Source organism: Rhinolophus sinicus, chromosome 16, assembly GCF_057876585.1.
Source record: "Rhinolophus sinicus isolate RSI-liver-muscle chromosome 16, RSI-T2T, whole genome shotgun sequence".
Classification (NCBI taxonomy): domain Eukaryota; kingdom Metazoa; phylum Chordata; class Mammalia; order Chiroptera; family Rhinolophidae; genus Rhinolophus; species Rhinolophus sinicus.
The window spans coordinates 12,903,437-12,927,040 of NC_142516.1; the positions used below are offsets into that span (position 1 = coordinate 12,903,437).

The window sequence follows — 23,604 nt, forward strand, 5'->3', positions numbered from 1 at the left end:
ATTTCGGTTTACGAATGCCATAAATTTTATGTGTCTAAGGTATCATTAGATAGTAAAATTCATGCTAAATTTGCAGTTTTAGGGGTTGATTTTAAAGATCTGGAACGGATTAATCCATTTTGCATTACTTTCTCTGGGGAAACCGTGCCTCGTTTTTGAACGTTTCAGAACTCAAACGGTCTTCCAGATGGATTAAGTTCGACAACCGAGGTACCACTGTACCTAGGAGAAGCACTGTAAGTATTTAATGCAAATTACTAGTGAGACAGGAAAGTAAGGAACATTAGGGTCAGGTAGGAGATACTAGGCTATGATGTTTGAATTTAATTCTGTGCCATGGATGGATCTTGATCTAGGGAATACTGTTTCAAAAGAGGCTCTTTAAGTCTCAAAAGAGGCTTTTTAAATGGTGGCAGTGCACAGGATGGGTCATTGCAGAGAGGAAACCGAAGGTGGGTCAACCAGTTAGTTACAAGCCTATGCTGCACAGTAATGTTCCTGCTTGTTCAAATGTGAATTGGGTAACCAGATGTCTTTATTTAGAAAGATGCAGTTCTCCCAGTGCCGTACAGCTTTTAGGTGTAGCACTAAGATTTGCCTGAGAGATGGGAGTAGTGTTTTCATGACATCCCTCCTAAGCTTTTGGAATAGGCTGACAGATGGTAGGTGCCCTGTCACCTGGATGCTGGCAGTTCCCACCCAGGAATTCCATGCATCAGTCGTAATGCTCTCCCTGTGAATCCCACAATAATAGTTTGTCATTTAGTTTTAAAGAACTCTGTTGTGATAGGGGAACAGCTGGAATACAATTGTTGAGTCATTATAAGCCCCCCAAAGGATCTCTTACTTGAAGAAGAGGAAACCCCTGCCACTGCTGATATCAAAGGACTTCCCTCTGTGGTCATGGAGTTTGTTAGGAATCGAGGAGAGGGTGTTGATGGTTTGAAGATGAGTTTAGGAATGCTGAAAGCCTACCCAGGCCAAGGGTCCCCTACCTTGTGAAGTTGCTGGCGGTATGTCTGGGCTTCCAAAGAACAGTGGTCAAGTGTGAAGGAGGAGTGACAGTTTGCCTGGCTGGTGTGTGTGGAACACCTAAGCTCTTTGGATGGCTCGGCTGGGGTAGATGGCCCTTCCTCAGGGTCTGTAGGACCCAAATCTTACCATCTGGTTAATCTGGTAGGCAGCCCTAGTGCAGGTGTGGGAGGGAAAATGCCGACAGAGTTGCTCTTTTAATGTACAGTTGTCCGTGCCTGTTCGCGGTGCAGCCTGGGACCTCCAGTCTGAGAATCTGACCCAGTCAGAGGTAGATGCCCCCAGTGAGGAGGAGTGTGGAGGACGGAAAGGTGGGGCCCTCGAGAGCATCCACTCTCCCTAGAAGTAGAGGCCCATCTACCTATCCCTACCTTTGGGGAGCCAGAACATCACGCCATGTTTGGTCGGAATGAACCCTGAGGATGAAGACGTAGGTTTGTGGTTGAGCTAGCTATTTCCATCCATGTCCCTTGCTAAACTGGAGCGTGCAGTGAAGTGGTGAGAACGTGCCTTGGGCAGAGTGAGAGAGGGAAAGCAGGAAACCTGGCTTTCCACTTCTTTATTATAAAATGGAGATACTAACGCTGGGCCTGTAATTGTGAGGCCTAAAGGAGACAGCGGATATGAAAGAACCATCCTTGGGGCCTGTCTGACCCATTCCCGGTGCCCCACACTGCCCTGCAGAGAGAGGTCGGTGGCTTTCAAGCGCTCGGTACGATGCACTGATTGGGGCCCAGTGGCCGGCCTGTGTGGTGGAGATGGAGCCCTGCCCGCGCCTGCAGCGGCCTCGTGAGCGCGTAGGTGGGAGCCGCAGACACACAGTGGATGCCAGTCTCCCGCGATCTTTTCCTGCACGGTGTGGTGTTTGAGAACTTTTCCTTTTAGGAGTAGTTTTGGAAATGGTACGTGTGGGCGTAGTTTAATTATAGTCTCATTTTTCAAGTACAGCTATAGAAGAGTTTTTTTATTTTCTTTAGCCACACATTAGTTTCTTCAAAGAGCCAGCTCATCCCAGTTTGCAATTTCCAGAGTTTTGAAGTATTTTTAAAATAAAGTTGTTAGTCTCTGAAATCTGGGCTGATTTCAAACAGCCAATGATGAGATGACATGCAGGAAAGAGAAGAGCATCTTTTGCCGGCTGTGTTTTGTTTCCTTTTGTTTTCCTGTGTCGTTTCTTTCAGTCGTTCCCCCTGTTGCAGACACTGGCTTTTTCAGCTGCACTCACTCTCCCTAGTAATCCTTCTTCTGAGATTCTGTCCTAAGGAAATAGTTTAAATGCAGGTAAAACTGTATGCCCAAAGATTTTTATTTCATTTATTTTTATAAACGTGAGAAATTGGAGATGACCTAAATGTCCACGTGGAACTGGCCCGCCTGGTCCGTGCAGGCCTGCAATGGGCTATTAATGGAGTCATTCAAAAGGGTGTTTCTAAAGCAAATGTAGTGAGAGAAAGGCTTGTCATACAGGACAAAGTGAAAAACGAAGTCACACGATCGTGTCAGCCCTGGAAAAAGAGTAGAAGGCAATCCAGTAACACGTCTGTGTTATCCAGGGGGATACTGTTCTTCCTTTTCTTGATTCTGTGACCCATTTCCTATCATGAGCATGTGTTCTGTTAGTATCAGAGTTTTAAAGAAGGACAAAGAACCTGCACCGAGCAGTGCCTTCGTGATTGCTTTTGAGAATCAGTGCTGTCACCTTCCTACGAGCACTAGTGCCAGAGCAGTGAGAAGGGGGAGTCTCTCTAGTCAGAACCGTGTTCTGGGTAATCCTACTTGAAATGTCCAGGATGGTTATAAAGAGTGTTTAAACTAGTGGAATAGTGTCTGCAAATGGATGAGCAAGAAATGATTAGGGAACACTTAAAAAAAAAAATGTTTTCCTTCTTCTTAAAGTTATTTCTGCTTCCAGGAAAAGCAGTTGGAGTGGAAATGAGCACCCAGAATGAGATGCTAGAGAGGTGAGTGTGTGGCATTTGGTAAGAAGACTTTGTGGGTTTGTTTTGTCTGCCGGCTTTTTGAGTGTTCCAGCTCTCCACCATTCTTAGTTTCCTGCTTCTTGTAAATAAAGCATAACACCTACGAAACTGAGAATGGCCATACAAAACCAAGGGTTCACGCCGTGTCTCCTGCAGCTTTCATTCAGTTGCTTTAGATCATTCGTAGCATTTCTGTCAGGTGATTTGACCCAGACGACACATTCCCTCTGTTGGCACCTGGGTACCTGCAGAATAAATTACAGACTCCATAGCCTGACATTTGAGGCCCTTTTCAGTCTGACCCATCTTTCCTTGCCATGTATCCCCATGCTTCCATCTTATCCAACTGCTGTTCTCCCATCCATGCCTTTGTACAGCTGTACACTCTCCCTTCTTCCCCTTGTAGTTTGAATATCCTTCCTCAGTGTCAGTGCACATGGAAATGAACCTGGCTCTCCCTGACAGCCCATCCCTCTCCGGCATCCCAGGATCAGTTATTCGTCCTGTAGCGCATGACACATAATTATATCACAGCACTTACCACATGGTACTGTAACCTTTCTGCATTTTTCTTTCCACTCCCAGAATTCCTTGAAAGAGGAAAGGAGCTAGCATTAACTGGGTGTTGGTAGGTGTCAGCCACTGCCCCACGCATTCACAATCATTTTTTCTGACCCTGCAAGGTGAGCGTGATAGTTTTCACTCTAGGATGAGGAGCCTAAGGGTCGTAGTTGTATACTTGCCATTAAGAGCAAAGCTGGGATTTGAACTTGAATCTGTTGGACTCCAAAGCCTGGGCTGTTATTGTTATTCCACGTTACCTTTTAAGGGCAGAGACTGTGTTTTTAATACCTTTAATACCTGTTCCAGCCCCAAGTATCTGGTATGAAGTTGGAATTCAGAACATGTTCATGGGATACATGGATTGTATCCTTTCTTAGCCTACCTCGGTGGCCGACTGGAAATGTCAAGGTCCTGCCTTCCCGTTTCCTTGTTAAGGTTCTTCACGAACACTGTTAGCGCTATAGGCACTTCCCTCCTCTTTGGAATGGCAGCCCGTTGGGCTCCTGGGTGTAAAGTAAGGAAATAGACCAGTCTGGGGTGCAGAATTTTAGTGGTTACTGCACCATGAAGGCCACCAGCGTCAGAGGGAGCAAGCAGGGCGTGATCACAGCTCACTGGAGGACGTTTTAATCAGGGCTTTGCAAGTTTGGAAGAAATACTCTTCTCCCATTGCAGTATTCTCTAAGGCCCCTCCCCATTCAATCCTGCTCTCCATCCTTATAATACCAGATCACAGCGCGTTGGCTGGCTGTGGGGAGGGCCAGGAAGGCCTCCTAGACTGGAGGATGTCTTAGCTGAGGTCTGAAGGTTGTTTGGGAGCGTGTCCATGCTCCAGGGGAGGGAGGCATGGCGCCTTTGAGCAGTGTGGCTGGAGCATGGAATGTGAAGGTCAAGGCTGGAGGGGCAGGCAGGGCTGTGTTGGGCTGGTCCTCTAATTCTGTTCTATAGGAAGAGGGGCGTGTTTGAAGCAGGGCAAGCTGGGACTAGGCACAGTCAGATTTGCCATTTTGAAAGACAACCATGGTTCTTGGAGAATGGGCTGGAGGGAGGCAGGGAGCCTCTTTCAGCCCTCCTCATCTGCGTGTCACCCTTTGCATTTCTGACAGGTTTGTTTCTTTCTGTTCTACCTTTTCAGCTGTAGGCTTAGCACACGCACAGGTCACTCCTAAGCTAATTAAATGGGTGCCCTTGGCCCATTCCGCACTGTTGCAAGGCAGAAGCCAGCCCACGCATCCATCTCGCTGTCTGAGCCAAGATGCATCTGGTGTTTACCTGTTAATGAATGCATTGGCGCTTTGGAGTCCTTTGCTCTTGTCGGAGCTTGTGAATAATGAGACAGGAAGTAATAGGAAAAAGTGGGAGAAAAAAGCTTAAATTAAGTGGCTTATCTGTAATAGAGATTCACGTGGGCTTTTCACAGAGTTCAGGGTGTTTTTCCTCATGACTTATCGGTGGGAAATAGCTAAAGAAATACAGGTTAATAACCAGATGATCACCAGAATGGCGACATTGGGGCCTGCTTGGGGACCACGAAGATGTGGATATTTTTAAACCCGTAAGGCCACTTCATGAGTTTGGGTTGGCCTCTCACCTTTCCTGGGGCCTTGAAGGCAGAGAGACCTGGGTTCAGATGTGAGCTCTGCCGTTTGGCAGCTGTGAGACAGCGGGCAAGTCTGTGAGGCGTCTCAGTCTCCCCGAATCTAAGAGGGTCGTGCTCCCTACTTCAGAGGCTTCTGTGAGGACCAAGTAAGACGACACATCAACTATGCCTGGTGTCGTGCCTGCATTTGGTGAACACTTGCTGTTGACCAATGTCCCCTCTTGGGGTCTCTTCCCCCTAAGGCAGACGGTGGCTTCCCGCTTCATTGGCTACTAACTCAAGCCCACTGAGCACTTTCTGGGTTTAGAACATCCTTGCTAAACAATGCTCTAGGAAAAGAAAAGTCCTCCCAAACAGACTTGCAAATAATGGGGAAATTACAAAGAGCCTAGTAATCTTAAAGTGTTCTAAAGTCATGGTCCTGCTTTGGGATCTTAGTGTGAAAAGAGATTTCTCTTTCAATGGTCAAGGATTGAGGAAGACAGCTTCAGCTACCAACACATTCTGCCCGAGTCTCCCGAGCCTTCAGCCTCGCGTGCATTGTCCGACTGTGAGATGTCCGAAAAGTCCTCCTTCTTCTCACGAGACCAGAAGCAAGACAGCGAGACCGAGAAGGCTTCAGTTACGGCGAACAATTTTTCTCAGGGTAAGCTAAGCTTTACAAAGCTTTTTAAACATAGCCAAGGTTTCCTGGTTGAAACAATTTGTCACCTTGCCTTAGTAAGCAGCGTGTAGTGACATTTGAATATTTCTCTGATGAAAGGAGGTCCGGTGAGGGCCAAAGTTGGTCCTTCAGAGTTTCATTTATCACTGTGGAAAGCTGTGGTTTTTGAAAGTGTTGGTGATTGGGGAAGTCATTTTTATTTTTTTAAGTGATGACGTGTTACATGACTTGCCATTTCCTCGCTCTTCTAACAGTGGCAGGCTGGAGAGCGCTGAGGTTATGTGTCAGTTCCAAGTCTGGTTAATTTCCTTTGTTTCTTTCAAGCTCTTCCTATGGCAGGGTTGCTTGGGAGACTCTTCTGCTTTGAATTGTGCAGGTGCCCAGAGAGTACCTACCCGCTGTTTGGGTATGTAGTAATTCTATAAGTCTGCCGTGTTTCTCTTTTGTGTAACCCTTAGCGCATTGGGTCAGCCCCTGTCCTGCCTCTGACCTTAGAGCCATGGGCTCAGTCGGCAGAATCAGCCTCCCTAAGCTCCCCTTGATTCACCTCTTCTGTATTTGCAGCCTGATTATCTCCTGTTGGATATTAGGTAGGGCATAGTGTATAATTCAGTGTATTCCACAAGTTCAAGGAATAGTATAGACCAGAATAGAGAGACCCGGGATTGGCACTCTTTTCCTGTAAAAGGCCAGGCGGTCACTATTTTAAGCTTTGCAGAGCATATGGTCTTTGTTTCAGTTACTTAATCCTGCTGTAGCAGCCAAAAGCAGCCATAGGCAGCCTGTAAACAAATGATGTGGCTGGGTTCCAGTAAAACTTTATTTACTAAAACAGGTGGTGGGTGGCTTTGACCCAGAGGCCATAGTTTTCTAACCCTTATTATAGACTCTGGACCTCAACGGACATCTTCTGGTCTCCTCTCTTCCAGTGGGTTGTTTGCAGGGCACCCAGAGTGGACCCAGAGCACAAGTTAGACTGGTACCTCCTCGCTCAAGTTCTTTGTTGATACCTCGTCGCAAAGAACAGTAGTTTTCAAATAATCGTTTTTAGCAACAGAAGACCCTCCCCCCTTTTTTCAGATGAAACTTTACGTGGATGCCCAGTATGTAAGAGACACGAGTAGAGCGTTTGCCCCCATGGTGGCCTCTCAGACTCCTCTAGGACATTCGGGGCCCCGTGGAGTGTGTTTACAAACACACCTAGAGCATGAAGTGTACCTGTTTGATGTAAGTCAGGTATCAGGTGGGGTCTTCCGGTAGCCAGTCGCCTAGGTTTGCTTTCTTTGGATTTCTAGCAGTGTCCCTCGTGATTTCTGAGTTTCTATGTATGATCTGCCTTCTCCTAATTTAGGTCAGGTCACAAATTGTTTTCCTGTCCCCAGTGCCACCTCCTGCACTTGTCAGTGTGACGTGGAACTCAGTCCCTGTCGAAGCACCCCCGAGACCACTCCCATAGGCCTTTGTAGGAAAGCAGACTGGGTTCGGGGTGAGAGGAACTGGGGAGCTGGGCTTACGGCCTGTGCAGTGAGCAAGCTCATCTGCATCGTAGCACTTGAGATCCTGCCCTTCGAGCCCTCCTGCTGTGGCACTGGCCACGGCCTACTTTTTCCTCCTGCCTGGGCCCCTCTTGTTTCTAGTGTCCACCCTGCCCCCCACACCAACCTCAGTTTATTTCCAGTGTGGAACCATTCAGGCGTCTTTTACTTCTGACTCCTCTGAGGACGCCTGACCCTGGGCTTCCCATGCCCTCCTAGTGGATTACTGGGCACGCTCCTGAGTGGGGCAGTGCCCACTGGAACCATCCTAGTAAACCCACTGTTAGTTCGCTTTCTCGGTTTGTCTGTCTTCAGACTTTTAGTCTCTGTTTTTCCTTTTGTCATATTTATAATCTGAGTAGAGAGATAATTTCGTGTTTTTCCTTTTTGTACTTTATATCGTAAGCGCACTGACATGTTGTTACATAACATCATTCTTAGTGGCTTTAGAATAGCCCGTTGAAATGGCTGAACTGCAGTTTTTCTTCTGTTCCCCTGTTGCTGAACATTTAAGTCATTTCTAAAATTCCACAATTGCAAACAGTGCTGCAGGATGTGTCTTTGATCATGAAGCTTTCCCCTTATTCGGGGGGCACTTTCTTAACCTAGATTCTGTAAATTGGAACGCCTAGGCAACAGATGTATGCAGTGTCTTTGGTGGTTGCTTCTTAACAGCATTGATGGTTTTAAAGAGTATGCGTTTATCAGAAGGGTATTATTGTAAGAGGCAGATATTTTTCTCCCACTCTGTAGAGGCGAGTGTAGTGTTTCCTTCTCCGTGGTGAGGGCTGCATAATTAATAAGTGGTGTCCAGTTCGACTGGGAATGTTTCCTTAAGCCCAAGTGATGATCCCAGCTCCTGGCCAGACCCCGTAGAAGATGACCTGTATCAATGGCTGCTGAGTGTTTTTACCCCTGAAGCCGGCAGCGTGTGATGTGGATGGATAAGCCAGTGAGGAAGGCTGCAGTCAAAACAGATTCACTCGCTCCGACCTGAGTAGCCACTGGCAGCTTTGCAGGGCCACACAACGGGAACGGCAGGTGGGGTGCGGTGCCATGCCAGGAGTTTATTGCAGATGGGGGGCTTCACTGCTGGGCTGAAGCGAGGGCCCCAGACGTTCCAGCCACTGACTAGCCTCACTCCTGGGGCATTACGAGGAGATAGCTGAAGTGCTGGGAATGAAGTCATCTCATAAACGTTCAAATTCATGGTGAAATTACTATTTAATTAGGAAAAGATCTGTAACATTGTGCTACTTTTAAATGAAAGTCATTTTGGAGGAATTAAAACTGGGTCATAACATTAGTAGGATGTTTTAAAACAAACATTACTAAGACATACTGAGTATACCCTCATTGATGAATTAAAGACATTAGTTTTGCCTTTGTATACTTAATGTGATTATGCTTTAAACACTGATTCTAGAAACCTACTTCTAGATTGGAAATATGCTTCTTTCTTTATTAAAGTGAGGTGTGGCAGAGGCTAAAAAATAATACATATACATGCTCATTTAGGAAATTTGGAAAATTTAAATTTTTATGTATTATTAAATATAATATTAAGACGTAATAGAGAAGTTTTGAAAAACCTAAAATCTACCACCCAAAGGCACCCTCTGTTAATATTTAGGTGTATTTCATTCTTTTGTATACATATGTTCCTGCCTGCAAGTTTTTAATTAGAGTTGTGATTGTGCTAACCCATTTTGTATCTGTATTTTTCCATATTATAGGGTCTTCGTAATATAATTTTAATGGCTGTGTGATACTACATCATAATGGGTGTAATCCCATTTGTTTACTAATTGGAGTTATTTTCAGTTATTACTGGTACGTGTAGTGTCAAAATGAACATTTTCATGCATTCTGCCAAATGGTTGTCAGCATCTCTGATGATCTCGTTAAATAAATTCCTAGAAATAGAATGATTTAGTAAAAGACATTGGAAAGCACCTTTTTAAGGCTAATGATAAAGACATTCCCCCAAATCATACACATTTGTACTCACGGAACAGGATGTATCCGCGAGAGTACTCTTCTCACCTTTCTCACTGCCACTGAGATTATTGTGTTTTTGTGTTTTGTTTTTAAGTATTAAATTAGTAAGTGATAAACGAAAGGAAACATACTCCTTTCAAAGAATTAGTCTTGAAAATATCTCAATTCCTAATGAAGGTAGTTTAATCCACACTCAGGCAATTCAAGCAGACTTGAAAGTGATCTGTTAGTTTCACCATAAGGAAGGTTTTAATATTTGATCTTTAGAAGAAGAAAAGCCTTCATTAGCGTTAGCATTAAAATTGTATGGCATATAATTTTTCCGTGTGATTTTGAACATCTTGCTCGCGGAGGGCTGCAGAGAATCATCACAGAACTGTATCTGTGGGCTGTGGGCGATCGCTCAAACCCCCCACGTCTGGGAAGGAGTCGCCAGTTGCCGAGTAGCTTAATACATCCAGTACCATTGGAATGTCACGAACAGTGCATAATCTAGAAATTATTCACTTTGTTGGGGGCTTCAGACTTTAGATTTAAAATGCCCTCCTTCCTGTAGACCTACTAATGGAACACATACAAGAAATTCGAAGCTTGCGAAAACGTTTAGAAGACTCTATTAAGACAAATGAGAAGCTACGGAGACAGCTGGAACGGCGAGGGTCTGAATTTGATCAAGGTAAGGAGGACCTTCCCAAGGCTGCTTCATTAGTGGTGCTTTTGCCTGAATAAACATTCTGTGTTTTGGGAAGGGCATCGAACTTGCGGCCAGAGAGATTGCAGTTCAAATCCGGCCTTTGCTGCTTATCTCCAGGGTGACCTCACTTAACCTTGCTGACTCTCAGTTATAGTAATTTGTCTATAAAATGTGGATAACTACTTCCATTTTATCCTGTTGTGACGAGAATTACGTGAGCTAACGTAAGTAGTGTGCCCCACAGTCCCTGGCACACAGCAGCTACTTTGATAAATGTTAATTTCCTGGTCATTGGAGAAGTCTGCCGGCCTCTGACATCTTGGATTGTGGTTGGCTCCTCATTTGCATTTGGAAGTTGTAGAGCAATAGATACTTTAAAATAAAACAAACCAGTATTTTGGTTTTTTTGTTAATAATGGATGATAAAAATATTATAATAGCATTTTAGCGGTCTGGTAGATCCCACATGCCAATCAAAAGGTCGCCAATATTCCTGTATAGCCACAGTTAGCTCTGAATGGAGTATTCTTCCATGAAGAATTTTAAAATACATAGTTTTTCCATAGGTAAGACAGTCACAAGATTCAAACATTAATAACTCCATTCTATGCCCGTTGATCCTGTTCTCCCTTCTCTCCTCCCACGTTTGTGTGTTTTCTTCTGTATCCTCAGTGTTTTCTAAATGTAAATACAAGTATATATTCTTATTCCCTCCCTCAGTAACCCCGAAGGTAGAATACTTTATATCACTATTCTGCCCCTTTTTTTCATTGAACGATATATTTTGGACATCTTTTCTTACTGCTCTGAAGAGAGTGTCCTCATTCCGTGAAGAATGTGCCTTGAGAGCAGCTTTGTGCGCTGGAGGAAACCTGACATTGCTTGGGGTTGGACTACCTGGGTGTGGGTCCCAGCTCTTCTGGGTATTAGCTTGGTGACTCAGGGCAAGTCACCCACCTGTCCCAATCTTAGTTATTTTACAAGAGTCACTGTGAGAGTAAGTGAGGCAGTGTTGTGAGCGGGGCCATGCTCAGTGCTGCACTCAATAAATGCTTGTTTTCCCCACCATTTCAGTGTTATTTTCCTGCTTTCTTGTGTATACCATCACTAGTTTAACATTGGAAAGCTCTGCAAAGCGCGGGGATGCTAACGTCAGCCCTATTTTTAGAGATGAGATAACTAAGTTCTGGATCGATGTACTCAGTGGCCGCACTTGAATCTTTGGACTCCCTGGGCCAGCGCTCTCTCTGTAGCCCATCAAAGCCATCAGCCTGGAAGAGCATCTTTCCCAAGTACGGCATGTGCTGCAGTTTGGTTCAGAATGGTTCCCGTACTCTCTCTCCACCCTGCCCCCCCCAATCCTGCATCCTCCTTCTCTCACCCCCAGGGAGATTGATTAATCTGAGTTATTAGTCATATCAGACACAGGAAAGAAATACACGCCTGGACCCTTCACATTCACTCTCGGTAATGCCCGAATTAGATTCATTCTGTTTTACATTTTCCATGGCAAATCCAATTACAGAATTATTTGGGGGCTCAAATGGCCACCAGCTACAATGGAGTAGGCAATTGCTCTGAGAGTAATTCACTTTGATGGGAAGGTTTACAAAAAGACGTTCATAAAGTATTTACGCTGGTGGAAAGATGTGATGTTCTCACCACGTCGTCACAATCTCCGAAAAGACAAAGAAATAAACGGGGCTCTGCCTCCCTGCTGCTGTGAAGCGTTCATCTTGGGAGCAGGTTGGAGAACGACTCAGCTCCTTGTCACGCTGGTGGAGTGTTGTTAAAAACTCTCCTCTCATGAATCACATCTTCCAGCTTGTCCCCAGCTACTTGAGCTTCTAGTGATGGCAGTCAGAGGAAAGACTGGCCTCTTAGCACCAGAACTGCACCCCGCCAGCTCAGGCTGTGTCAGGGACTGTTCTTTGGCCTGACTGTTCTTTTGAAAAGTGACCGCTTCAGCTGTAGTCATAGGAGATTTCTGTAGGATGTTTTTCCCTGTCATTCCAGATTGCTCTTTGGTCCTATTTTGGCTCCAGCCTATCACCAGTCATGATATTAGTACGAATGGCAATCACAGTAATAATACCATCGACAATTTTTTTGAGCTAATGGAGACCTAGGAAAGTTGTGTGACTTGCCTTAGGTCATGAGGCTATTAAGAGGCCAGAGCCATGGCTGAAACCCAGGTGTCTCTGAAAAGACACCAGAATTCCTTGGGGGAGTGGAGGAAGATGGGGGGGGCAGACATAAGTAAACTGAAAAGCTGTATGACATTGTGGGAAGTGAATCATTAGCGTGACTCACAGGGAATGCTGTAGAGTGGAAAGAGTTTGAACTTTGGTTTTGGGGAGACCGATATCATACCTTCCTTTTAGGGACTTTGAATATTACAGATGCTTTCAGCTGCAGATGACAGAATAAGAGTAAAAACTGCTGTAAACAATAGGGATTTATATTTTCTTACATAACAAGAAATCCAGAGGCAGGCAGTTCCAAGGCAGGTTAATGGCTCAGTGGCAGCAGGGCTTGGGGTTAGTACCTCTGACGACTGCAGTAATTATAAGCGTCACATCCTCTCAGGACAGTGTCCAGAGCACAGGCAGGAAGAGGGTGGGGCTTCTCCCGGTCCTTCCCTTTTCGTCTGGGTGGGGAATCTTTCCCAGAGGCTCCCAGCAGGCTTCCTGTCAAGTCTCACTGACTAGAAGTAGCACATGACCGTGTTCTTGCTGCAGTGGCGGCTGGGAAAACAGGTGCCTGCCATTCTGTTCTGGGGTATAGTGGACTCAATCAGTAAGGACGACGGAGAGGGTAGCATCTGCCTGCCAGTGCAGAAAGCGCCTCGCACGCCACAGGTTCTCCCCAGAGGGTAGCTGTGCACGTGAACATTATATACGATGCAGCTGTGGGAAGCTCAGAGGACAGGGAGTGTTGTGACTCCTTTAGGAGATGGCGTGTCCAGCCAGAGGAAGGGGTCGGACGTCAGGAGACAGAGCACAGCTTGGGGAGGCATGTATAGTCTGTCTAGCTTTAGCCCTGCTCTTAGCAAACACTTAGAGGCAGTGAATTGGAGCTAGGAGTCGAATGACAAGTGTGCGTTTGACAGGTGATGAAGGTGGTTGGAATTCTAGGCGAAGGAAATACCTCGTTCTGCAAAGTCGGGGGTGTGTGTGTGACCGCATAGTATGTTTGGGGCACAGATGTGGCCCGGGTTGGCTGCATTTGAGGGCACTTGGGTCTAGGGTGAAGAGCGTGTGGGGTATGCCACGAAATTGGAGCTGAATAATGGAGGTCTGAAGTTGGGCCCTTTGATTGTCTTTGCAGTGGTGTGCCATCAGATATTTTTGAGCAGAGAATAACGTGAATGGATTGTGTGTAAGATGATGACCCCGTTGGCAGAGTAGCCAGGAGACAAGGTGAGAAGGCCTGAACGCTGGGCCAGAAAAGTGGACCAGTGTCTGAGGCACTGGGAGGAAGACTCAGCAGTCGTGGTTGTCTGATTGGGCAGCAGAAGAGAGAGGTGTTTAGAATGGCTCCCAGGTTTCTCATTGGTGTTAGGGGCAGTGGTGATACCATCTACAGAGGCAGGAAACGGAGAGCAGGTGAGGAAGGTGAGGGAAAGGGAAGGAGCTCAGCTTTGGCTCTGTGGACTGGCATCGGTCCAGCAGGCAGCTGGCTGTATGGGGTTGGCCCTCTGGAGAGACATCTGTGTAGGTTAAGTCTGTCGCCCACTCACCCCACGCCCAACCCAGGTCTCCTCCTTTATTCACCCTTAGGACAGGTAAAATGTGGGAGATCCCCCTTATCTCCTCTTTCAAGCTCATTCTCATTTCCCTTTGGGCTCTGGTAATACCATATATTGTTCACAGGAGTGATTTTCATTGTATGTTGTGTTTCTTCGTTATTTAAACTGTGTTCTAGAAAATTCCGTACTGACCTGGGCGCTCTCCATAAATCACTATTTATGTGTGTTTTTATAGGTTCTTCAAACATTTTTGCTTATGGTTCAGAGCTGCATAATTCTCTGACATCAGAAATTCGTTTCCTGAGGAAGCAGAACCAGGCCCTCAATACGATGCTTGCTAGAGGATCCAGAGGTAGGAACTAAAGGAGTCACCTGGAGCCCCCCAGCCTTCTGTGGCGTGGAGAGACTGCAGGCGCTGGAGTCTGACCAGCCTAGGTTCACGTCCTGTGGCTCTGTGACTTTGAGCAGGTCACTTAACCTCTCGGACCTCAGTGTTCTTTGCTGTAAAATAGAAATACCTCATGAGGCTGTTGTGACAATAAACACTGTAAAGCCCTCAGCTCGGTATCTCTAATACGGGCCCAGTAAATGTCACTTTCTTGTCACCCATCCTCTCTCTACAGCCATCTCTCATTTGTCTTCATTCACAGTGGAAGAGAGAAGGCCTGGAAATCTGTTACTGCCAAAATCTCAGTGGGAAGTTTCCTACATTCAGGAAAGTTTTCCCACTTTTTCTTATAAAGATCCCTGCTCTTAATGCCTTCTCTTTGGAAGAGCTTTCACTTACATTACCTCTCAATACTTAAAGTGTTTCTGGAGTGACATGCTGTTAGTCCTGTTTTACAGGTAAGAAGCTGAGGCCTAGGGAATTCACCAACCTGTGGTCCCGGAGCTGGAAGGTGGTGGAGCTGACACTTGGGCCAGCTTGTTTCACTTTCCACAGAGGTTACTCATGCTGATTTGGGGTGAAGAGATGAAAGTAGGACTCCTACAGATCCTTCCTTCACTCAGCAAGTGTTTCTGACTCCGGTTCTATGTCAGGGCCTGTGTAGATTCTGATACAGAACTGAGCGCCCTTCCCTCAGGGGACCCATGGTCTGATGGAAGAGACAGCCAGGCGCCCACAGCAGGCAGTGTGAGGACTGGCCGTGACAAAGGCAGGCTCAGCAAGCTCAGGACCCTGGACATGCCATCCTGACCCAGGGAACACTGGTCTTCAACAGCAGAGTCTAGAAGGGTAAGGAGGGATTACCCAGGGTACCTAAGGTTTAGGAGAACCACGGCCTTTTAACTAGAAGAAAGAGAGCAGACAGAGACCTAAGGGTTAGAGATGGAGTGGGGCTAGACCATCAGGAATTATACGACACTGCCTGTGCCTGGAGTCTGAGGGGGAGGAGAAAACATGCTCAGGAATTACTGTGTCGTGGTTAAGAGTGAAATCAGAACACCTGGGCCTGAGTCTTAGCTCTGCCACTTATTGGCTGTGCGATCTTAGGGAATGTCTTAACCTCTTTGTTCCTTATTTTCCCATCTGGAAAATGGGGAGATAATAGTACCTACCTTGGAGGTTTGCTCTGAGGAGTAAATGAGGTGATGTACGGGAGGATCTTACTGCAGTGCCTGCAGTTAACTTGGCAGACACACTGGCCATTACCAATACTGCTACCCTGTTTCCCCGAAAATAAGACCTAACCGGACTGTGAGCTCTAATGCGTCTTTTGGAGCGAAAATTGATATAAGGCCCAGTCTTATATACGTATATTATATAAGACCGGGTCTTATATAAGGCCCGGTATTATATTATGTTATATTATATATTATATTATATCCGGTCTTACAGTATATTAAAATAATACCGGGTCTTATATTAGTTTTTGCTCCAAAAGACACGTTAGAGCTGATGGTCCCGCTAGGTCTTATTTTCGGGGAAACGTGGTAGCAGCTCACCCTGTAGAGCGCTTGCAGTGTCAAAGTGCTTGTAAAGCCGTGGGCTAAGCCTTTCGCATGTGGTTACTCCGTTATCCTCACAGTGATACTTATGAGGAAACTGAGGCACAGGGAGGTGAAGAAACATGCTGCAGGTAATGGAGTCAGTCAGCGGAAGAGCACTTGAGCTCAGCACTCTGCCTCCGGCCAGCCGTGCTTTACAATGCCATCTCTGTGCCCCAGGGATACTTTGTTCCTCGCTGGAGGTGCCACCCTCCACCTGAGGAGTGAATGTGCCCCAGGCTGCCATTTGCACAGCCCTGCTGGCCTTGGGGGAGGCTCGCGGACGTTTCCGACACCCATCGCCAGAGTTTGGGGCCTGTTTTCTCGCTTTTGTCTGTAATTTCTATCCAGTGTGTGCTCTGTGAAGGCAAAGTAACTAGGTTTGCACAGCCCATTATTTAATAGAAAATTAAACAGGCCCATTTCATCCCAGTGACGTTTAATCTGTAGCCTTGATGTTGACAGATTTATCTGCCCAAAATGCGTAAGATAATTGGAATGCCAGAATCATAAATGCCAGATTAAATCTCATTCTCTTTTGTATTCTTGGAGTGCTCGAGCTGAAGTGCTGTGTTTGCGTAATAGGGTTGGAAAAAACAAATGGTGCCTCATCTCAGTGGCGCTTTTTGTGTTTGCAGATAAACAGAAGGAGAATGAAAAATTGCGCGAGTCCCTCTCCAGGAAGACTGCGAACTTTGAGCACCTCCAGCAAGAGTTGGCCTGTGTGAAGGGAGAGAACGAAAAGCTGCAGAAGGAGGCGAGCGAAAAGGACAGGCAGAACCAGCAGCTGCTCCAGGCGCTCGGTGACAGCCGCAGCGAGCTGAGCAGGTAGAGGTCGGGCACAGCCGTGCCTGTGCCGGGCATCCTGGAACGGGGCGTGCCAGCCGCTGCCCTAGTGCAGGGATGCACGGCAAGGCAGTAGGCACGCACACCTTCTACGTCAGGTGGGAATCACATGGAGCCAGGTCACCTGAGAGAGGAGGATAGCGCCTGTGGGGCGGGCTGCTTGTGTTTCTAGTGTGGCTCAGGGATCGCCTCTCTGCAAAGGTGCCATTTAGACATGACCCGAAGGCAGTGGGGCTGTGAGCTCTGCACGTACCTGGTGAAAGATCATTTTTGGAGGAAAGGGGAAGGGCTCTGAGGCGCAGTGTCTTTGGCCTTGGCAGAGCAGGGTGGCCAGCGCAGCTAGAGGAGAGAGGGCGCGCGGTAGGGGTGAGGGCAGAGAGGTGGCTGGGTGCCGAATCACATAGGACTTGGTTGTGTGGTAAGGACTTTGTCATGTGGCAAGGACTTTGGTCTTTACTCTGAGCGACATAGGAAGCCGTTGGGCAAGATTCTGAGTGGAGGAGGAGCGTGAGTCTGACTTAGATTTTCAAAGGATCGTCCCAGCTGCTCGTTGCTGTCTTCCCTTAGACGTGTTTTCAGCTGTGCCTGTCAGCACCCGTGAACGCCCTGCTCGTTTTGAATGACCGACTCAAATCACTCGGTTCCCCAGGGTGGCGGGGTGACTGAGCAAGGTCATTGTGTTTGTCCTCACCCTGCCCTGGCTCCTCCCGGGCTGTGCTCCCCAGGTGAGGCATCACCTTGAGCTTCCCTTCCTCATGTCCATGAAATGAGGATCAGACAGCACAGAGCGTTTCGGGAGTCTGGGAAGATTACGTGAGAAACGTACATAAAGGGCTGGGCCCAGAGGGACACTTGGGAAATAGTGGCTGTGACTGGAATTCTTAACTGCAGTTGTCACCGTTGTCCACACTTCCAGACGAGGGTGGAATTGGCCTGCTCTGTAGGGTTTGAGTAGGTCCCTCTAAGTTAGAATTCACCTCTCCCCCCGTGGCCTTTACAGGGTACAGGAGGAGGTGAAGCGGAGGGAGCAGCTGCTGTCCCAGAACAGCAGGTTGCTCCAGCGCCTCCGAGTGGAGCTGAAGATGTATCAGAAGCTGGATGAGGATCATGGGACCCCGAGAGGTACTGGGCGCTCTGCTCCACGGCCCTCCCCAGCCTGGGCTCTGTCCCCAGGCTGTCAGCCCGCCCAGGCAGCAGGTTCAGCACTCTTTCCTGAAATGCCGGCATCAAACCCACGCTTGCCTCCCGGGTGGACTAGGTATATTTTGAAGGAAGCTCTCTGGTCCACTCTTCTAAAGATGCCGCAGGAAACATGGAAGGACTTGGGCTCAGGAGTCAGGCCAGCTGAGGTCTGGATTTTCACCACCTTGCTTCTTGGCGATGTGGCCTTAGGCAGGTCACCTCACGACTTTGGGCCTGTTTCTTCCTCTATGAAACATGCCTACTGATATCTATTCTGTAGAGTTGTTGTGGGAAGTAAACGAGCTCATTCATTAGAAGTATCCTAGTACATTACCTGGCACATAGCAGGCACTCAAAAACTAACTTTTATTGTAATTTTCTTGCTAGTGTGTGTTTCTTTTCACCCATTCATCCAGCACATTATTATGGAGCACCTTCTCCACATCGGACATTGCTCTGGAAAGGGTTGTTGGCCCTGGGCCTCTCTGTATCCTCAGAGAGATACCGGATCAGAGTAACTCGGCTGTAAACTCAAAGGGTTTAGAAGCAATTCCGAGGTGTGGTGGGGTTTTTTGTTTTGTTTTGTTTTGAAACTAATTTTCCAGATGATTTCTTCCTACTGAAAGTTTATCTAGAAAAGGGTGACCTCACAGCTTGCATTTTTATCCTCAAGTTGCTTTTTCTTATTCTGCTGTTGTGCCTTTTTAATATACTGTGGCTCTTAAAATCAGCCCCTTTTCATTCTCTAATTCCAGCCCAAATAGGTTTTCTTACTACTAGATATAATTTCGGGGTTTGGTGTGCAATTTGCTAGGCTTTTATGGCCAGAAGCAAAAATTAATTTCCAGCTCTTATTTAGCCTGTGGAATAGCAGCAATTAAGTCTGCCAATATTTTTGTTTTAAAAGTCAAGTTGTTATTTTAAATTGTACCTAATTCTTAGGAAGGGGAGGGTGATGGGGGTGGCGGGTTTAAAACCCCGTCGAGCTCCTTGCATGGCGACCCTTTGGTGGTGGAAGATGTCAAGGCTTCCCTTCGCCCGTGTTTGCAGAGTCCAGAGCAGAGGTGTCGGGAGAAGGCTGGCCAGGGCAGGACGCTGTCGGTGACCTGCACGGCCTCCTGACAGAGGTCCAGTCTCTGCGGGCGCAACTGGGAAGGAACATGGATACCAACAGCACGCTGCAGAGCAGGCTCGAGGAGCCGCCGGCGAACGGGGAGGAGAAGGCTCGGGACACAACGCTCAGTCTGGCTCTCCAAACCCTGCCCACCCCCGAGCGGCCCCTTCAGCTCAACGACCACGGTACTGCTCCCCTCTCCCCTCACTGTTAGATTAGAGAGCACAGCCCTGTGCATCTGTGCAGGACGTGTGAGCTTCTGAATGGTGCCCTTTCACTGGCAGCACACATGCTCTACCCCAGGAGCCAGGGGACCTGACCACTAATTAGCTGTCACCTTTGGCAAAGTGGTGTAATCTCTGTGTGGGGCCTCCTGATGGGCAGGGAGGTGGAGCTTGGGCTTCCAGCCGCCCTCACTGCCTCTGGTCTTGCTCCCGCCCATCCATTTAGTCCTGCCCACATCACTCCACTGCTGAAAACCCTTTTCAGTCTCTCTTATTGCCTTTGAAAGAGAATTAAACCTCTTACTCTGGCTGTCAATGTTTTTCAGGGTCTGAAAAGCATCCTGGTAGGTATGCAAACTGGTTCTGTTTTGCATCTGCTTATGGGTTTGTTGTCTGGCCCTGCATGGGCCTTGAGGGTGGCAGAAGGAGAACAACACTGGGTTCAGTCACTCCTCTGCCACCTGCCCAGGAGGGCCGGAAAGATGGCCAGGCCCAAGCAGTCGGCCAGGCCATCCTCTGCTCTGTGGACGAAGGACCTAAGACCCAGAGAGGGCACTGGACTTGCGCAAAGCGACGCAAGCAGAGGCAGGGCTGGACCTGGAACTCGTCTCTCACTCCGAGTCCAGTGCGGCCCCTGAGCACCGCCTGCCCTACCAGAGCCTTGGGTGTCTAGGGAGCACGGTTCTAATGCCTGCATCCAGAGGGACAAGGAATGTCAGCTGCTTTATAAAGAAGTGTTGTGTGAAAGGTTGGATTTCCCTTTACTTGGATTGTGCGTTGTGTCTGTCGCCTTTAATTAAAAACTTAAAATCTCTTGAAGAGTACCCAGTCACTCTGCTTTAGAGCTTGTGATTGGCTCATTGGTTTCTCCTTGATAAGGGTTTTTAAATTTTAACCAAAAAGACTATGCAACAATACGAAAAAAAAAGAAAGTGGAAAAAAATCCTTCATGAATCTACAAATGATAAATTTTTTTACTTTGCATATTTCCCTTCATTTGATAACCAAATGTAGGCATAAATGTATAGTGTTCAAACTGGTTTTTGTGCCATTCTGTGTCCTCTTTTTGTTTTTGCCCAATATTACATCGTAAATGTTTCCTAATTATTGTTTTCAGATTGTCAGTCACCAAACCATTACCCTGGTGATTGTTAAAGTGGCCTCTGATTTGGAGCTTTAGTAAATGTGGATGTGAATGTGCCTTTTGCTGTTCAGCAGTATTGTTAGGGTAAAATCCTACTAGGGAAATCTCAGAGGGCCGGGAGGGTGCCATGTTGCCACCTTCTGCCCGGGATGTACATCAGCCGTGGGCATTGCCGTTTCAAGTATAGGTCTGCCACCAGCCCTTCTTTCCGGCTTTGAGGAGACGGGACCGAGGAGGTGGTGGGGGTGGGCCAGGGGAGACCGGAGCAGGGAGAACAGTTCAGTGCTTGGGGTGCCCAAGAAGGAGAGTTGGGGCAGCTCCAGTGAGGAGGCCATTGCCCAGCCTGTGCTGGTCCGGGCTCAGCCCTGGCTGGGCGTCCTAAGAGGCGTCCAGGAGAATGTGTTCAAAGCTCACAGTGCCGCCCCCGTGGAAACGTCCTCCAGTGTCCTCGATGTCCTCGGGTAAAGATTAGAATTCTATCATAGGCGGCAGCGTTTCTTCCTTTGCAGAAGGCTTGTCAGGACTCTAAGTGCACCTGTTTGAAAGTTCTGCTGTAAAGGCTGCTGGTGTGGGCAGAAGGCGGTCCCTGGCAGGGGATAGTGAGCCTGGGTGGCAGGAGCTGGGCGGGGCGCCGAAGGCCACGTCACCGTCCTCGCCCTGCCACCCGCACTCTGGGTAATACTAGGCAGACCCCTTCTGTCTCTGCCCCTTGGTCTCCTCTTCCGGGAAATCTGAATTACGGTGCCATCCCACCCACTGAGCTACTGAGCGTTCCGATGTGAAAGTGCTTTCTCAATTAGAGACTGTCACCGATCATCCAATTGGTTTCACCTCCTTACCTTGTTTCAAATGCGTCACCTCCCAAGTCTTACATCAGGTCACTCTTCCCCCTTGTTTGGGTTGCGACAGCAGCCTCCAGCCTCCCTCCTTCAGTCCGAAACACAGACCTCAGCTGGACGTTGCCCCGCCTCACCCTTGAGCGGGTCCCTAGCTCACCACGTCCTTCCCTTGCACCCTGGGCTCAGCCATTGGAGCTGCTTCTCTCTAGGCATGTCCTGACGGCTCCTCTGTGCCTCTAGGCATGTCCTGACGGCTCCTCTGTGCCTTTGCATCCTGCTCGTTCCCCTGCCTGTGTTTCCTTCTCTCCTCGGGGTCCGCACCCCTCACCTGAGCTCCCACAGCCTCCATGCTTCCCACCCTTGGCCCTGACCACCCTGTAGGGAAGTTGCCGGTTTACTTGCCTGGAAAAGAGGGTCCTTCCAGGGAGGGGACCGGGCCTGCTCACTCTTGTCCCCAGTGTCCTGCACAGGGCCTGGCAGGATTCGTGCCTGCTGAGGATGGGAAAGGGTGCTTTGTGGGTCGGGTACCTCCCTGTATTCCTGTCAGCATGTTCTCAAATGCTGATGACAGTGAAACAACCTTTTCACAGTTTATTTCCTTCTCTTATTTTGCATTTTGTAGATGGTGGCAGATGTCCTGTGGCAATTGATAATTCGTGTGATCTGTTTGATTCCACCCTGGCCGTGACACCGAGATCAGGTACAGAGCTGAAGTCTGGGTGACGATGGCAGATTGGGTTTGGCAGTAGGACATTTTAAATTGAAGAAAAAGGGGTCTCTGGTCCCAAGCGGGTGTTCGGCAGGATTTGGGGTTTCATGGTCTCAGCATCTCTAGCTGGTGACCTTGTTTTCCGAGCCAGTTTAATCTCCTAGCTGTTCCCAACCTCAACGACATCATTGGGTCTCTGTTGATGAAAGTGTGACACCTTCACAGGGCTTTCAGCATGCAGCCCCAGTGGGCCCGTCCAGCCGTACCCTTCTGCCTTCATATTCTCGTACAGAGGGGTCACCATCACCATCCTGCGTAAAGGCTCCCACTTTCCTCTCACTGGGACTTTGCACTGTGGCTCTCCTTTTCCAGATGGCCCTTGTCCCGTTCTCTGCCCGTGAAAATCCTGCTGCTTCCTCAGGACTCATCATGAATGCAAGCTGCTCTGTGAAATGCCTTTCCAGATGTCCCCAGTGAGAACTATGTATCCAGATTTCTGTTGATCCCAAAGTAAAAAGCAACAGGCTTTTACCTTTGCCTGGCGTAATTCTTGCTACCTGTTCAACCCAGCTCAACTGTTGGTTCTTCTAGGAAGCCTTCCCTGACCTCCCTTCCTGCACAGAGAATTGCTTATGTTTAACTGAGCCCCGGCTCTGTGTCTTTGTGCTGTTACACCTCCCCCACGGCATCTGTTCTGATTAGACCACGAGCGCTGGCTTGACTCATCTGTGGGAATCGGGGGTCTTCTGCAGAGTGGTCGCCCGACCTCATTAAGTGTGGGTTGAATTGAATTGAACTTGTCCGCAAGATGAATAAGCCCCGTATGGAGGTGACATACAGACTGAGGTCCTGGAGCCTGGCCCCTTCCTCTCTGGGCTGTGTCAGGTGGCATTTGGGCCTGAGGGCCACTTTTAGCTCTCCTGGCCGGTGTCGACATCACTGAGTGCAGCTCACCCAACGCAGGATGCTGCCCCGATAGATCTGACATCTTCCCTCTCATTCTGTAGCTTCAGCGAGTCCTCCGCCCTCTGCAAATGACATGGACTCCCTCGCCTGCGTCAGTGTCAGCTCGGCCACCAGCAGCCCCTGTACGTCCTGCCTGGTCCCTGGCCACCACCTGTGGGCCAGCAAGAGTGGCTGTCACGTCCTGGGCCTGATTGAGGACTACGATGCCCTCTGTAAGCAGATTGCTGATGGCCAGAAGCTCCTTGCCGAGATGGGCACTCAGGTCCGAGAGGCTCCCGGCTCCACAAGCCAAGAGGTAGGAACAAAGGTAACCTGCCCGATGGAGCTGGAGGGAGACAGATGCTCACTGAGGACAGGAGTGGACGTGTTGGCTGAAGCGCTAGGAGGCAGGGCGCACACGTGTCCTCAGGAAGGCCCTGAAACGAGGAGCCTGGAAATAGCCCATGAAAGCTCAGAGGTCAAGTCCAGTCTGGGGACTTTTGCTGTTTTCTGTGGGAAGAACACTTGCTGGGGTTGGTGCCCTGCGTTTCTGCCATCGCTTCTCTGGCATCCGCCCATGACTGCCTCTGTCCATGCAGTCTCCCATCCATCCTTTTATCCTTCAGCCCCTCGCTGTGTCTGTCCATCGTTCATCTACCCAGTCACCTAGCTGTCACCCGTCCACGCTCTGTGATGTCGTCCCCACTTTACAGATGCTGAGGTGCAGTAACCTGGGGTAGTGAAGATGTGAACTCAGTTCTCTGGCCTCCAAGGCGTCCTCTCTCTCTGTCA

At 48.3% G+C, this 23,604-nt stretch overlaps 1 protein-coding gene across 6 annotated transcripts in view; it reads left to right on the forward strand.

Moving 5' to 3' along the window:
• The window catches only part of CDK5RAP2 (CDK5 regulatory subunit associated protein 2), a 168,846-nt gene that overhangs the window by 131,485 nt on the left and 13,757 nt on the right, over positions 1 to 23,604 (forward strand). For 4 of the 6 annotated variants that reach the window (XM_019731198.3, XM_074330930.2, XM_019731199.3 and 1 more), the window contains 9 exons: positions 2,945 to 2,993; positions 5,646 to 5,821; positions 9,932 to 10,051; positions 14,056 to 14,172; positions 16,448 to 16,637; positions 17,656 to 17,777; positions 18,888 to 19,136; positions 21,781 to 21,858; positions 22,875 to 23,140. In XM_019731198.3, the coding sequence (XP_019586757.3) occupies positions 2,945 to 2,993; positions 5,646 to 5,821; positions 9,932 to 10,051; positions 14,056 to 14,172; positions 16,448 to 16,637; positions 17,656 to 17,777; positions 18,888 to 19,136; positions 21,781 to 21,858; positions 22,875 to 23,140 (1,367 nt within the window). The remainder of the gene's footprint in view (positions 1 to 2,944; positions 2,994 to 5,645; positions 5,822 to 9,931; positions 10,052 to 14,055; positions 14,173 to 16,447; positions 16,638 to 17,655; positions 17,778 to 18,887; positions 19,137 to 21,780; positions 21,859 to 22,874; positions 23,141 to 23,604) is intronic. The other 2 variants (XM_088793159.1, XM_074330933.2) reach the window with 2 other exon arrangements.